At 38.8% G+C, this 15794-nt stretch overlaps 1 protein-coding gene across 1 annotated transcript in view; it reads right to left on the reverse strand.

The window, feature by feature from the left end:
* Positions 1–5234: 5234 nt before the first annotated feature.
* Positions 5235–15794, reverse strand: part of LOC118411480 (cGMP-dependent protein kinase 1-like) — a 90450-nt gene continuing 79890 nt past the window's right edge. Inside the window, exons 8-19 of the mRNA XM_035813768.1 lie at positions 15579–15644; positions 15127–15216; positions 13334–13396; positions 12152–12284; positions 11574–11704; positions 10067–10156; positions 8332–8473; positions 7846–8009; positions 6999–7121; positions 6582–6644; positions 6218–6284; positions 5235–5567 (exon numbers count right to left, since the gene is read on the reverse strand). Of these exons, the coding sequence (XP_035669661.1) occupies positions 5472–5567; positions 6218–6284; positions 6582–6644; positions 6999–7121; positions 7846–8009; positions 8332–8473; positions 10067–10156; positions 11574–11704; positions 12152–12284; positions 13334–13396; positions 15127–15216; positions 15579–15644 (1228 nt within the window). The 3' untranslated portion in view covers positions 5235–5471. The remainder of the gene's footprint in view (positions 5568–6217; positions 6285–6581; positions 6645–6998; positions 7122–7845; positions 8010–8331; positions 8474–10066; positions 10157–11573; positions 11705–12151; positions 12285–13333; positions 13397–15126; positions 15217–15578; positions 15645–15794) is intronic.

Genomic DNA, 15794 nt, shown 5'->3' on the forward strand with positions numbered 1-15794 from the left:
CTTGTAAAACAGAAGTCAGACCCAACCCAGTTTAGAAATAGGCAACACTGGGAATCGAGTATGCTATTTTTACAGTAATGTTTATCACTATTCATTGTCACGTGTATGTCTCCTATTCCACCATGCATGTACTTTCAATATAGCCTCCACCAGGCCTTTCTACGGGGGTGCAGGGATCGTAGATTTTGGCAAAAATAGGGAAATTGGCCAGGGGGGTCAGTCCATGCCCCCCTCCGGAGCTGCGCGGCCGACCAACTCCTCCGGTAGCAAAACGTACTCCCCTGGCAAATTATTCTCTCTATAATAGCCAGCAAAGTCAGTCTGTTAGAGACTACTTGCAATTAGCCTCCAGGCAATAAACTATCAATAATACATGTGAATAATACATGACTTAGCGTTACCTGTCCTGCCATTATTGGTGACTCACTCTCACCAAGTACGTTATATTTCGTATGACGTCCTTGCTCTCACCTTGGTCTTCCATGGCCGTCCTTCGGTGCGTCAGGGTAGAACTGTACGCCTCCGAACAACAACATAACAGTACAAAGACCACAAACAACTGCCTCGGAGACGCCATGGTCTTTATATATACTCTTAGTCCCAGCTTAGCCTACTAGGTAGTCTTGTCTCTACAGGTAGCTATCAACAGGTGTGAACAAGGTGAGAATATTTCCCGAGCTGCGTCATACAGGTGAGTTACAGTTACCTGCGAAAGGTCAAAGGTCGCTTGCCTTTGTTGTTACGTGACGGCAGTGAAACGCAACGTTTGTTTCTAACGTGACTCGGGATCCTGTGACAACTTCTCAGCAAGCTGGAGGCAAAGTTGCGCAAAGTCGTACGATAAATTACATCTATGCCCGTTTACTTAGTGCGCTCACATTTAATTCCACAGTAACGATTTGTCATGCATTTTAAGTACGCACTGGAACTTTGAAATATCATTCTAAACATAGTAGCGTTAATACTAAATTAATATTGTAAAAACTAGACAAATTTTTCCAAAGTGTCTTTATGACATCATTTCCTAAATCAAGAAGGAGTCAAGACGAAGTTAAATATCCGACCTGTTATTTTCGTCTTCCATGATCGAGATGTTTCACATAACATCTCTTTTATTGTGTAAACATTATACAAATGAAGAACCACATAATTTTTTTCACAGAGTTAGGAGGACATCACACATAGAGCTACAGCTGAACACACGAATACAATAACATAAAGTTGGTTTTACAGTAATACGTGGACATCTAGTCTAGGATAATGGTAAAATTGAGTTCTCTGATTTTCTTGTGTCTTAATTGGCACATAATCAATGATATTCTGACGTACATGTTGCAAGAGGAGTTTTGTTCGTTGTTGGTTCGGCAAAGAGATTGGTGCAATCTTTCCAGTCGTACCCCTTTTGTAAACGGCATAGGATTTTTACACTGGTGAAAAATATACCGAGAACGTCTGGACCAAACGATATTCTTTAACAATTCCGTGTAATATTTATCCTTTATTGCAATCATACAGCTTTCCTGTACAAACTTTCATGTGCAATTCTCGCCTTCACAAACCCGAAACATGGTCAAAAGTGCAAAACATCTTCACTTTTTAACAGGTCCTGCTGAATAACAATTCTAAACAATAGAACAATAATATTTAACAGATCTACCGGTTCCAGGGGTGCCTAAGCATTTTCACGATCCCTATGAAATTCGTACGAATATTATGTGATACACACGAATCACTATGCGAAAACGCACGAATATTATGAAATTCGCACGAATCACTATGCGAAATCGTACGAATTTTATGAAATTCGCACGAATCACTATGTGACACACACGAGCCTTATGTGATTTGCACGATCCTTATGCGAAATTGCGCAACCACTGGCGGGGTCACGTGACAAACGGAGCGGGATTTTCAAGATGGCGGCTTCGCCGCTTCGGCGACTGAAAATACGATGTAACACGCCGAAATGAAGCTAAACAGTAGCTCACAGGCTATCAAATACATCTTTGCGACGGTAAATGTCCATTCCATGCCTTGAAATATAAATATCTCGGGTAGAAACGCTCAAAATCATGCCTCCTCCCGGCCGCCGTTTTTGCATAAGGATCGTGCAAATCACATAAGGCTCGTGTGTGTCACATAGTGATTCGTGCGAATTTCATAAAATTCGTACGATTTCGCATAGTGATTCGTGCGAATTTCATAATATTCGTGCGTTTTCGCATAGTGATTCGTGTGTATCACATAATATTCGTACGAATTTCATAGGGTTCGTGCAAATGCTTAGGCACCCCTGGGTTCAGTTCAGTTCATCCTCTGAAGAGAGAGGTGACACCAGGATTTCCACTAGTTCCTGTCCAGCATGACAAAGCAAAGCTTGTCCACCTGATGCCCTGCGTCCTCCATGAGTAACATTTCCTAAGAGGGTCTTCAATTACTCTTTTTCGTAAAGTTCGTCCACCTGAATCCCTGTGTCACGGTCACCCATAAATAACTTCCTAAGCACCAAGAAAGGCGAGGCTCATCCGGTTGCCAGAGCGGGGCCGCTCCAGATGATACATATTGTGCACCAATGTACAAACATCTTCGTGTATTCTGCTGGAGAACTGCACTAGGAATAGATTTTGTGCACAGAGATAAAAAAAATCAACTAGCTTTATCTAAGGCCACAACAATTTAATTCCTTGGTTCACGGATTCGCTCGCTCCTATTTTTTGGGGAAAAAAAAAAAAATTACCACTCTGCAAATTTTCACCATTAATGAAACCATTCACCAACTTTCTGGTGTAGCAAATTGGCCTTTATATTATAAGCTCCTTAAAGTGTGGGTACAGGTGCTGTTACTGTACAATAATAGTGTTTTTGTACTTTTTACAAGCTGAAAACTTTTTTTCTTCATGTTTTGGATTTAAGCCATTACCTTTACCCCAACCATTTTACAATTTTTATTTTTATTTTTATTTCGCCCTCTCGCTCCATATTTTTTATGAAAAAATCCGTGAACCAAGAAATTAAATTGGTGTGGCCTAAACGACTGCTCTTTTATTCTTACTCAAACACATTCATACAATCATGTGATGACCAGCCCCTCCAGCTTTATCCTACCACTAGCTACACAGGGTATCTGCTACTTTACCTGTAACAATGGTGACTGACATCTTGTCATGGATATGACCTTTTTTGTAATTTGGAACATAAGAAGAAGAGGAAGAAGAAAAAGAGGAAGAAATGGAGCAAAAAAGAATATGTTTCCATTTCGTGAAGGTAAACATAACAATAGTATGAACATTCATGTATTCATTTTTCACAATGGTTACTGTTTGGCATGCTATGTCTGACTTGTCTATGTGTTAAGTACTGTAACATGTATATGAAGTTATGTGTGTACAAAATTTGTTCAATGTGAAGCCATAATAAATTCGAGCCCTTCTTCATACATGGATGATCAAATGAACAAATTCAACTACTGTCCACGTGCATATTTGAACCATGTGAAAATGATCCTACACTGTATTAGATATAGGGTATTGTTGTGCATCTGTCCTTCCATCGTGATGACTCCTGAACTATTGATGTAATACCTATAACGTTATAGTAAATGAATGCTATGATGTATAAATGAGTACAGTTGTTAAGGTACAGATACACCAGATATTCAGGTACAATTCTACAGGTACAGGCATTAGGTACACAGCCATAGTGGCATTAGAATATGGCATGTCACTTTCCTAAAGACATATACATGTAGTTGTAGTAGGAACTACATGAACTTTATCAAAAGTGATTTTTTCTGGTTGAAACAACACATTATCTACCACCAAAGACTTTACACTAGTCCACCTTTATCTGTTGGGTAACCTATATCCGTTGCTTTTAAAAACGGGGTATTTGGGTATATCACCTTGACGTTCGTTATTTTCAAATTGCAATGTTTTTAGGATATTGCAGTTTAAACCTATCACCCATCAACTTCATGTGCCTAAAACCCTGTTTTTAAAAGCAACAGGTATAGGTTACCCAACAGATAAAGGTGAACTAGCGTTAATTGCTGTGGCACTCAGATGGCTGAATAGTAATCATAGACACATGCACCACTAAAGGGCAATATCTAATCCTTTGCCTAGCAGAAAGTGGCATTTCTGGTGTAGAATTACCTCTATAGTGATCACAATTCATTATCTAAGGTTTTTAATTTTGTCTGAAAAACAAGTCAGTTTGCTCAAGTGACCCCAAATACACTTAAACAAGTCACATACATGTATCTACGTGTACACTCGGACCTGCTTTCAGCAAGAGACTGAGTAAAAATGGTTGCTGAGGACAGGGTGGGGTTAACTATGTAAAGATGAACAGGACTTCTGAAAAAAAGTTTCATCAGGTTGGTTATATAGGATATAGGAGAATTCTTTCTACACAACCAGCAGTACATTGCTTACGATCTGGATAAGAAAGTCAACCCCGGTGATGAACCGGGACGAGGGGGCATACAAGCTTATTCACGTTTGGGATTGTTTTCTCACCGCAAAAGCGCCACCTACATTGGCTACATATAGCGGTGAGAAGCAGAACTCCAGTTAGAAGCTCTGACGAAGGTGTCTGAGAGGCATCGAAACGTAAGCAATGTAAGTACCTGCTGATTGTGTAAAAAGAATTCTCATATATCCTATGGAAAGGACTGTTTTAACGTGGCTTGTGACTGGAGGTGGTTGCCTGACAAGGTTTAACTATAATTATAGTTACCACCTTTCACTGTCCTAAGCTATTTTGGAGTCGGATTATCTGACTCGAGTATCATATGGCACAATGTGTTGATAACCTTGCCGAAATTTGTTTTCATTCAAACAACTCACAACATGGATTCCGAAGTACTTATCCGCATGGCACGTTTAGACTACCGAATGTATCATTCTGAATATACAAATTTCTCTGATCTTGGATCATATACTGTACATATATACATCTGTGATATGGTCTAACATTGGCAACAAGAGTGCACATCTCGATCTTGATGCACATTGGTAAAAAAATGAAACTTTCATTCACTGTCACAGGCCAATATTATGATACCCATATTTTGGCACCCTTGGGCCACACCAATTTTATTCCTCCATTCTTTTCTGATTTGCAAACAAGTATCATTATATTCAGACAATGTATCTTTGACTCTAAAATACTCAATACCCCATCTTTGGCACAAACGGTTGAAAAGACCCTTTTACATTGCTTCCATACACTCTTGCATTTATTAATAAGTGTCTTTCAACGCCACCTTACATGTGTACATTGACTTGTAATTTCTTCTAACTTCCTGCGAATATCCAAAGAAATCAAATTGGTGTGGCACCTTACCACTAATTTCTACAGGGTTTATGATATGACACAGTATGACATCATGAGTTACCACTATAATTCATTTGCCGTGACTTTCCTTTTAAAGTTTTGATAGAAAATCTGATTTCTGTCATGGCTCTCTAGAAGTCTGTGTCCCATCCTGACATCTCCTCGGGAGGAATGTCGGTCTCTCTGGAGTATTTATCGAAGTTACTTGTGTCGCTTGGTCCTCGCACCTGGAATATACAAATGGTAAAACATTAGGAGATGCACTTAGAAATAACGCTATTTCACCTTTATTCGCAGGGTAACCTATATCCGTTGTACGTGAAAACAGGATATCTAGGGACATCACGTCGATGGACTATGGTTTCAATTTGCTTTTTTTTTCAATATGATGCAGTTTGAGACCACCGTCCATTGACTTGATATCCCGAAATACCCTGGTGTTAAATACAACAGATAAAGCTTACCCCACGAATAGAGGTGAACTAGTGGCATATATCATATAGGTATAGGACAAGCATAACATTCTGACTGACAAGGACTGCTATTGGGCGGCTACAGGCAAAAATCCATAGAGGAAGTCACTGGCGGTTTCAGGACCAGAGATAGCAGTGACAATTTTGGTTTTTGCATGTTGACTGATTTCGACTAGGACCGTGATTATGGTTTTTGGATAAAAAGTTAAATGTAAAGTATTATGTTTATATATTTATTTTTTTATTCATCTATTCATGTTCCTGTGACCACCTACCCCTCATATACTGGACCTGTGGGAAGAGCGGCTTTGGCCGACAGGGCCATCCAGTTAAAATAAAGTTCATGTATGTATGTACATGTATGAATGTATAAAATAAAGTCAGTGTGGCCTGACTAACTTCACCTTTGGAACAATGGGAGGTTGTGTTGACTGTGTGGTGAGTCCATCCCAGTCAAAGCCCTGGAACCACCTGTAAAAAAGAAATCAAGGGAATACTTAGACTCAATTTTTATACCACAATACATTACAGATTGTAACTTGTTACTGATTACACAAGTCTGGACTTTATGTCTTCAAGAATCTGTATGTTGTCTGTTTGTGTGTGTCTGTGTGTGTGTGTGTGTGAGTGTGTCTGTGTGTTATGTGTTTGTGAATCTGGATACTGGCACATGGACCTCTGGATAATATTTGGTATGTGGGTAGGTCTTGTTCTTTACCTACACTTCATAAGACTAATGTTGTACATGATGAGGTTGGTATTACTTACTTGTGTTTCTTGATGTCATTCATTCCGTTCTTCTGATAGCCCAACCTCTCTGAAGGGTTCTCTCTGGTGGAAGACAAGCAATTAAAGGGTTAAGTCAAGCTCACATGTAACGTTAGGTAACCTTTATTGAATTGTATTTGAACAAGGTTTAAGCATTCACGTTGACATACTTGCATAGCTTCTTGCAGTATACGTTTCTGCAGTGACCGATACCGACTGCCAAGCACCTTTGACCCATTACTGACGTCACACTTCCGGTCTGGATGTGTGGCTTAGACTTTGGGTCATTTCAACTTGATAAGGATCAAAGGACTGATCGAAAGCTTGTTGGTAAGCGCTTTAATTTGTGTACGGATATATGGTTTAAAATTGTAACATACGTATTTGAATATGTTTTAAGCATTCCCGTTGACATACTTGCATAGCTTCTTGATGAGATTGTTGGCGTTTTTTCCGATTTTCCTGGGGAACTCCACAGCATCGATGCCCTTCAGGATCAGGTTGTAGGTCTTCATGGGGTCGGAGCCGGAAAATGGGGGCCTGTGGAAACAAAGTGTACAACAATCACTTTTGTATCATACCTGGGCCATATTTATCCATATCAGCATTCTGACCAGTCTTTATTTTACAGTACAGCCCGGGGCTCCAGAGTTCGGTTCGAACAATTCAAACTCACTTGAGTGTGCCGCTGTCATAAATTCGAACGACTGTTTTGTTCCTTTGCCTGGTTCTTTTGTTCAAATTGACAAAGTTGTTGACGCAATGTGCAGTTGGTGACATGTCTTTTGCTGTCTTTTTCTTCGATAAGAATATCATAATTATTGAAAGGAAATTATCAGAAATCAAGGCTAGACAAAAATGGGGAGATGTGATTGTACAATATATTTGTTTGAACCTTTGTTTATTCATGAAAGCTCAAATCGGCCTGCAGGCTGCTTTTCCTTGAGGTCATGAGGGAAGAGGCAAGGGTCAGACAAAGTATATAACAGAAATACAGTCAACGTCATCGTAAATATCAAGTTTGTATACTTATTTGTAAATAAACTTAATGGATAGGACCATGAAAAGTAGAAAACAAACTGATGGAAAGCCTGTTCCTTACGTTCCAGTTAGCAGCTCGAACATGAGGATGCCGAGTGACCAAAGAGTCTGCGGAGTAGTCATGTCCCTTGTTCAGCATGATCTCGGGCGCCACATACTCTACCCCATAGTCTTAGAATTAAACTACTTGTCTATTCTAACTACAGCAAAGAATATTTCTTACGTTCCAGTGAGCAGCTCAAACATAAGGATGCCGAGTGACCAGACGTCTGCGGAGTAGTCGTGCCCTTTGTTCAGGATGATCTCTGGCGCTACGTACTCGGGCGTGCCGCAGAACGTCCACGTCTTGTGCCCAAAACCGATCTTCTTCGCAAAGCCAAAGTCACACTGAAACAAGACCATAGTGTGATCAGGACAAAATATGCAAAAATGGAAGATATGCTGCAGCACCAAGGTCACACACCAGGGGGCCCAAAATTGACCTTCATCATTTTCATGGAAGAAACAAAGCAAGGTTGTCCCATAGCCTCTTGAAAGGATCTTGAAAGCTCCCCAAGTAGCAAATTTGTTGTGTGAAATGCTTTAGGGCAACTTGTAAAGGTCGCTGTGGACCTGTTTTTCCCTCCTCATTACTTTGTGATGAATTCAAATAAACAAATAAACTAATTAAAAAGATATTTTCACAAATCTTGACAGCCTTCTCCCTTACCAGTTTGACGTATCCCCTCTGGTCCAGTAGCAGGTTCTCAGGTTTCAGGTCCCTGTAGATGATGCCTCTGCCGTGCAGGTACGTGAAGGCCTGAACCACGCACGCCGTGCAGAACCGCGTCGTGTGGTCATCGAACGAACCCCTGTGGAATAGTTAGATATTTACAACCTTCACAGTACGATAATGAAGGTTGGACATCCAAGTAATAAGATAAGCCAAAAAGAAGTTGATCTATAAGCAACTGGATATGATTTTGGAAACTTAAATGATATAGTTGGAGAGCAGGTACGTGAAGGCCTGAGCTACGCACGCTGTGCATAACCGTGTCGTGTGGTCATCGTGCGAACCTCTGGGGAATAGTTAGATATTTACAACATTTACAATGAAGGTTAGAAATCCAGGTAATAAGATGCACCAAAAAGCAGTTACTCAAGCAACTGGAAATGATTTGAGAAACAGTCAGACATTTCAGACAACCATCTGTTGTCTTTTATCAGTGACACTGGAGAGACTTTGTTAGAGAGCAATTTTATCCTAACTGTGATCTCTTTGAAATATCTGGCATATAATTGAAATATATTGCCCTGTGTGCCGTGCCCAGATATAACTGAGGTATAACTCAAAGTAACAGCATTGTGCATGTGAAGCACGTGAGACCTGGAAGTTATGTGAATGTTATTCAGCACCAGGGACAGAGATGACAATGTCAGCACGAATGTCATTAAGCACCTGGGACAGGGACAACATTGTCAGTGTGAATGTCATTCAGCACCAGAGACAGGGACAGCAGTATCAGTATGAATGTCATTCAGCACCAGGGATATGGATGCCAGTATTAGTGTGAATGTCATTTAGCACAAGAGACAGGGATGGCAGTGTCAGTGTGAATGTCATTCAGCACCAGGGACAGGGACAACATTGTCAGTGTGAATATCATTCAGCACCAGGGACAGGGATGGCAGTATTAGTGTGAATGTCATTTAGCACAATAACCAACACTAAACAGCACAAGAGACAGGGATGGCAGTGTCAGTGTGACTTTCATTCAGCACCAGGAATAGGGATGGCAGTGTCAGGACAGTAAGTGTGAATGTCATTCAGCACCAGGGACAGGGACAAAAGTGTCTGTGTCAATGTGTTTAGTACTAGGGACAGATATAGTGATATATGCCCAGGACCTCTGCTACATATTGGGCAGTACAGTTCACTGCAGTATCACCAGAGGGCATGAATTTCACTTACTTGTGAGCTGTTTGATAGTATTCTTAATAAGGGGGCAGGAAATTTAATACTATCTAAAATTTACTTTTAAATCTTAGAATTAACATTCCCTTACTGTAACTATTCCTAATGCTGCAATGACAAATCTTTAAAAAATGAATGACTTTTTTAAGCCAAGATATAACCGCAGTGGTTCTTTAACATACTAGAGGTGTGGCTCCCTTCTCAAACATGGAACCTCCATTTAACATCCTATGCGACGGACAGCCCTATTTGGAGCTAGGTACTCATTCTGTCCTGAGTGAAGTGAGGAAAGTCGTGTAAAGTGCCTTTCCTTAAGGGGCACAAGATAGGAGGTACATCAACGGATTCAAACCCAGAACCTCTTGGTTATGAATCAAACCTGCCGATTGCGCCACACAACCCCACACCTGTGTGCAACTGTCCCTACACACACAATTAGACAAAAAGGCATTTCAAAGCAAAGTAAAAAAAATGTAAGAAATATTCTCACCTGTCTCTCAATATGGTCCAGAGTTCTCCCCCCAGACATGGCTCCATCATCATATACACGTACCTGGTGTCCTTAAATGTCTTGAACAACCTGCAGGGGAGACGGTGGCATTAAGTTGTTTTTAAAACACACTACCCAAAACAATTTTCTTGATTTTCTGTGGACAAATTTTATTTCAAGAATTTCAATAATGAATAAGAAAAAATTATTTCCCATGGAATACTCACAACAAGGAACACCTTCTTAAGTCTCTTAAGTTAAGATATTATTTCTAAAAAAATGTTCACTCTTAAGAATTTCTAGAAAGTCCAGAAATTCAAGTCCAAATGTCCTTTTTTGTCTAACAAGATTTGTGTTTTGGAAAATGTTTCAATTTTCTGTGCCTTGGAGCAAGGAGGATCTATCTCTTGGTTGGAGGGGAAGAGAAATAACAAAAGGCATTTTTGGTAGTTCATGCTTTAGAACAATAGAACAATATGAACAATCCACATGAAAAGAAATAATTACTACGATCAAGCTCTGCATAGCAATTAGTTTTACAGTTCACTGGCTAATATCACAAAAATTTAATTTGTTGTTTCTTAGATTTAAAAAATGCTTAACTGAAAAAACGTAATGAAGACAAAGCCAGAGGACCAGGTTTATGCCTTGGTGCACTCAGTTTTATGGAGTGAATATGGTCACGTTCATGTTTTCCTCCCTGACCATTGCCTTTATGATATCCGGTTGCAATATTTTCACTTTAAAAAATCAGAGAAACAACAAATCAAATTGGTGTGGCCTAATCAGTGGTTCACAGCTGCTGAGTGATCTTGCACCTTGGGTGGGTGGTGATGGGCCCAAGTCTTAAATTTAAAAGCTTGGGGGCCACTTTGTCTGGGAGCCGGTTCCAGTAAGTTAAGTCAAGATATTTTCATTACGCACTTGAATAGCAAATTTACTCATTCTATTTCATGATTAAGTTTGTATTGATTTCATGTGTACAAGATGAATCTTGTCGTGAAAAACAGAATAGGTTTGTTGCTAATCATCCCCCTGGTACTGAAGTGCTATCCATTCAAGGTCAGACTGCAAGAAAACATGGACAAAACAAAATAAGATTGTAGGCAAAATGGATTTGAAACTAGAGGGCCCAACCACAAAAGCTACAGTACCACAAACCAAAAATTGTCCAGAAGATCGGATATCAAAACCAAAATTCTGTTACAGTACCACAGACAGCTATTAGGGCCCAAAATATATATGATTTTAAGATTTCTTAAAGACACAAACAAGAATGCTGCTAAAATAAAATAAAAATAAAATAAAATAAAATAAAATAAACAAACAAACAAACAAACAAACAAACATAAACTTCTGGGCAAAGGTAACTGAAGCTATATACTAGACAGATAGCACATACTCAAGTCAATGTATTCACAAACACATGGACAGACAGACATGCAGCTGAAATAAACATTAACTTTTTGTTGAGAGAAGTAAGACATGGTAGACAGGTATCACATACTTAGTGATGAATGGTGAGTTACAGGACATCATAATGGCCTTCTCAGAGTAGATGTGCTCCTGTTGTCTGGTGTTGACGATGTGTTTCTTCTTAAGGCACTTCAGGGCAAACGACTTGTCCTGCCACTTCACCTGGTGGGTTAGGAAAGCGATAACAACAATTCATATTCACAGTTACTATTCTACTAGAAAGGTAAAATTTGCAAGCAAAATACTAATGTTTACTTTCATATGATTTATTGCTCCGTTCATTCTTACTCAAACAAATTGAAAGAGAGAGAGAGGGAGAAATATGAAGAGGGAAATAAAGAGGAGAAGAGAGAGAGAGACAAAATTTAAGAAAGAGAGAGGGAGAGAGAAATATGAAGAGGGAAATAAAGAGGAGAAGAGAGAGAGACAGAGACAAATTTAAGAAAGAGACCCAGAAAAATAAAACAATGTTTGCAACTCACCAGCTCCACCCGAATCCTCCCACGCCCAGACAGATACACACACACAGACACAGACAGACACAAACAAAACAATATCTCCATTTTTCATGGAGATAAATATGAGCATATAAAAATGTTAATATTTTACCAGCTCCACCCTCCCGAATCCTCCCACGCCCAGAGTGGCCACGATGTCCAGATCATCCAGTGGAACCTTGGCATACATCAGCTGTTCTTGGGCTGGGCCGTTCACCTGGTCACCGGATGAGGGAACACTGGTCCTGGAAGTTACAAATACCCTGTTCTTCACTGTGTACAGGACTGATGCCTATATGTGTTTTTGAGTTGAATATTTTATCTTATGTTATGCCTTAAGTAACACATTTTACATGTTATCATACTCAGTCTGTGTTATGTCACTTATGTTAAAAGTAACTATCAGTCATTAAGTTATTAGTTATTATTAGTCTATTCTTTTTTCATAGAAAATCAACGATTTTATGTTTGTGTTGAGTGGGAACCCTTTAGAACAATTTGACAAAGTTGAATGGAGCTTACCCAGCTGTTTGAAAACTCTAAAGATAAATAAAACAAAATTAATAGCTAAATAATTTTTTCATCAAAGTTTTGTCAATTTTGCTTTGCGGGTATCTTACCACACTGAATCATTATTTTCATACCTTGCAGGAAAATTTTCAATTTGTTTCACTTTTTTTCATATGATATAAGAATTTTGTGTCAGTCAAGCTCACAGTCTATTTATCATTTTGTCACACTATTGCATCATGGAAAAGCCGAAACACAGTGGTTGAAAAATCTTAACATTTAGTAATAAAGAAGTTGTTATTTCAAGAAAAGGAATGTCATTGTTAGAAAAGTTGATAGGAAACTCTTTTAAGGTTTGAAAAGTTCACAGCTCTTAATTATTATTGTGTGCTACTATATTATTGAAGAGACATACTGAAGAGGAAAAGTGGTTGGAAAAATGGTCTTTAAATTACCATAATGATTTAAGAAGCTAAAGGAACGATAACCACTGTTTTTTCAAGATAATGTGTTAGTGTAGATGACAATGGCCACGGAGTTAGTCACAGTTGACACAGTTGACTTGCCTTGGATCATTTCAAAAGTTCATGATTGAAACAAACAAATTCTTTCAGGCGGCGGATAGGGAAAACAAACAAAACTTAACAACTTGATACTGACAACCATAAACAATAGGAAATAGGGATTGACCAGGACGTGGGAAAAAACACAGAGGAATGAAAGAGTTCTGTTTCTTCAAAACCATGAACTTTTGAGATGGATCACCAGGGATGGGGGTACTTACTGACTGTCCTTGGAAGAGGTGCTGGACTTGATGATATCTTTACTGCCCCGTTTCTGCAGTATTCTACACACATAACAACCAAGAGTCTTGCCAAACTAGTCCGTGATAGAAACTTGCACATGAAATTTACATGTACACCTTCAACTGATTGGGGTCATTTGATTGGTTTTTTAGGTGATTGTAATTAGCTTGACTACTGTATGATTAGTCAGAAATTTTCTCTACTTAATGCTGTGGTGATGCAATTATTGAATTAAGAATTTTGACCGAGATTTTGACTGAGATTTGATTCTACAGGCAATCATTCTGTCTTTTTAAACAAATAAATCATTCATTGAGACAAAGATTCATTGCTCTATATGGCTGTGATGTATGGATTAGTTTGAATAATTGTACACAGCTCACTAATCATAGTCCCATGTGAACTTAGGGGAAATGTGATTATGATTAACAGATATTAAGTGCCTGCCAACTGCCTATAATTGCTAATAGGCCAGTGACTGACGACATAAGTAATTAAAAACAAATGATCATGGCATGCACATAAATTTATAAAATTATGATCTGATTCAGTTCTGAAATTAATAACTCATCATCAATATGATCACAGATATATGAACATCACACAATGGAATGAAAATGCACAAAATGAAAATCACAGCAGGTGTAAGATAGCCTCCTTTGAAGACTAATGGAGTGGCTGTGTTTATTTTTGCAGTGCTGATTTGTAAGTCTCAACAGGGGCTAAGGTTCTTTATGCCAGGAAAATGAGTTAGACCATACAGTGTTCTAGCCAGCCTGAAATATTTTTCTATCCCTGGGATTTTGAATGCAAAACCCGTCAAAGGAGGGTCCAGGAAAATTGTCAAAACTAATAATTGTGAAAATTGTGAAAACTAGACCCTCTGAAACACTATTTCCTTCATTTTTAGGGGCAAATTGGTAGATGCAGCTTGGTTCAATCAATATCTTTACATGCCATTTTTTCTCTGTCAAAGTACGAAAGTACAGACAATGGCTAGAACCCTGAGGCCACCCTTGCGCTGGCATAGAAAAAACTCAGCCAATGTTGAAAATCGAAAATCAGTGCTCTCCCTAAAAAATAAACACAGCAGCTCCAGAAGTCTGCGAAGGAGGCTAGAATATGAGACACTTATTACTATATTAATTTTGTGACAAAGATGGAACAAAATTGGAAAATGACATGTAGGGAAGAGCTGTAATGAAATTATTATGTATTAACCATGATCTAATTCATATTAGGCCACATCAATTCGATTTATTGGTTTTCAGTAAGGACTGGGTCCCGTACATCAATTTCCTGTACAAAACTGTTTTTGCTTGGTGGACCAGTCCAAAAAATTAGCAGACCAGGCTTTGGACTCACTAGATTTTTTGGCTGTTTCCAAAAATAGAGTAAAAGGCTTTCAACCATTCTGTAAATCGTACAAAGCAGCTTCAAAATAAGCAAACATATGCCATGGATTGCAAAAAGAAATCTCAGAAAACATATACTAATGTCATAGAATATTCCAAGGTCAAAGAAGATATGAAAGTACAAAAATGAAAAACATATAGTTTGGTTTGCTATATGCTGTGTGTTCAGTCATTTTGATTTTCCTGATCAATTTTCTTAGATTCATAACGAAGGCAACTTTTTTTGGTCAAACTTTCTTATTCGCACTCTCGCATCAATTTTTGTGTTCCCAGAGGATGTCATCCATACAATCAAATCAACATGGCCTACATTGCAAATAAACGATATACTACAGTAACTAAGACTTAAGAAATACCTGGCCGCTCCTCTGTTCTCATCTTCAAGACTGTACTGCTCATCCACCTTCTTAATCTCGCTAAGTTGACCAATCAGCTGGTTGAAGACTCTGATATTCGTAAAAAAACAACACATGAAGACTAGTGAATATACAAAGCAAGTCTTAGTAGATGAAATGACTAAAGTACAGGATCAGAACAATTTACTGGACCTTTAAGTCAGACGCTGGTCTTTCATTATTGAGCCTCTTTTCTATACAAAGAGGAGAACGCATCACTGTTCACAACTCAACTTTCTGGCATTCTCAATTCATCATGTTCACAGATATACACACACACACACACACACACACACACACACACACGCACACACAATTTACAGCCAAAAACATATTAACCTTCTTGGCAAAGGTAATGGATACTTTCAGAGCAATACATATACCAGAAACAAATTTACAGTGTTTTTACTTACACTCTGTCAAGCGTAAGGCATTTCACCCCTCCTACAGCGATGACGTTTGCGGTTCTTTTTTCTTCACTGTTGAAAACAGAACACAAATTTAAAGTTAGTATACAGCAAAAGAGATGGGGGCGCCATAGACTTTCTGCAGCTGATAATGCAGTGTTCACTAAGTCACATATTTATCTGCAAAACGTGACATCACAGAAGCAGTGGATAGTTCATTCC

The sequence above is a fragment of the Branchiostoma floridae genome, chromosome 3 (genome assembly GCF_000003815.2).
Source record: "Branchiostoma floridae strain S238N-H82 chromosome 3, Bfl_VNyyK, whole genome shotgun sequence".
Lineage (NCBI taxonomy): Eukaryota > Metazoa > Chordata > Leptocardii > Amphioxiformes > Branchiostomatidae > Branchiostoma > Branchiostoma floridae.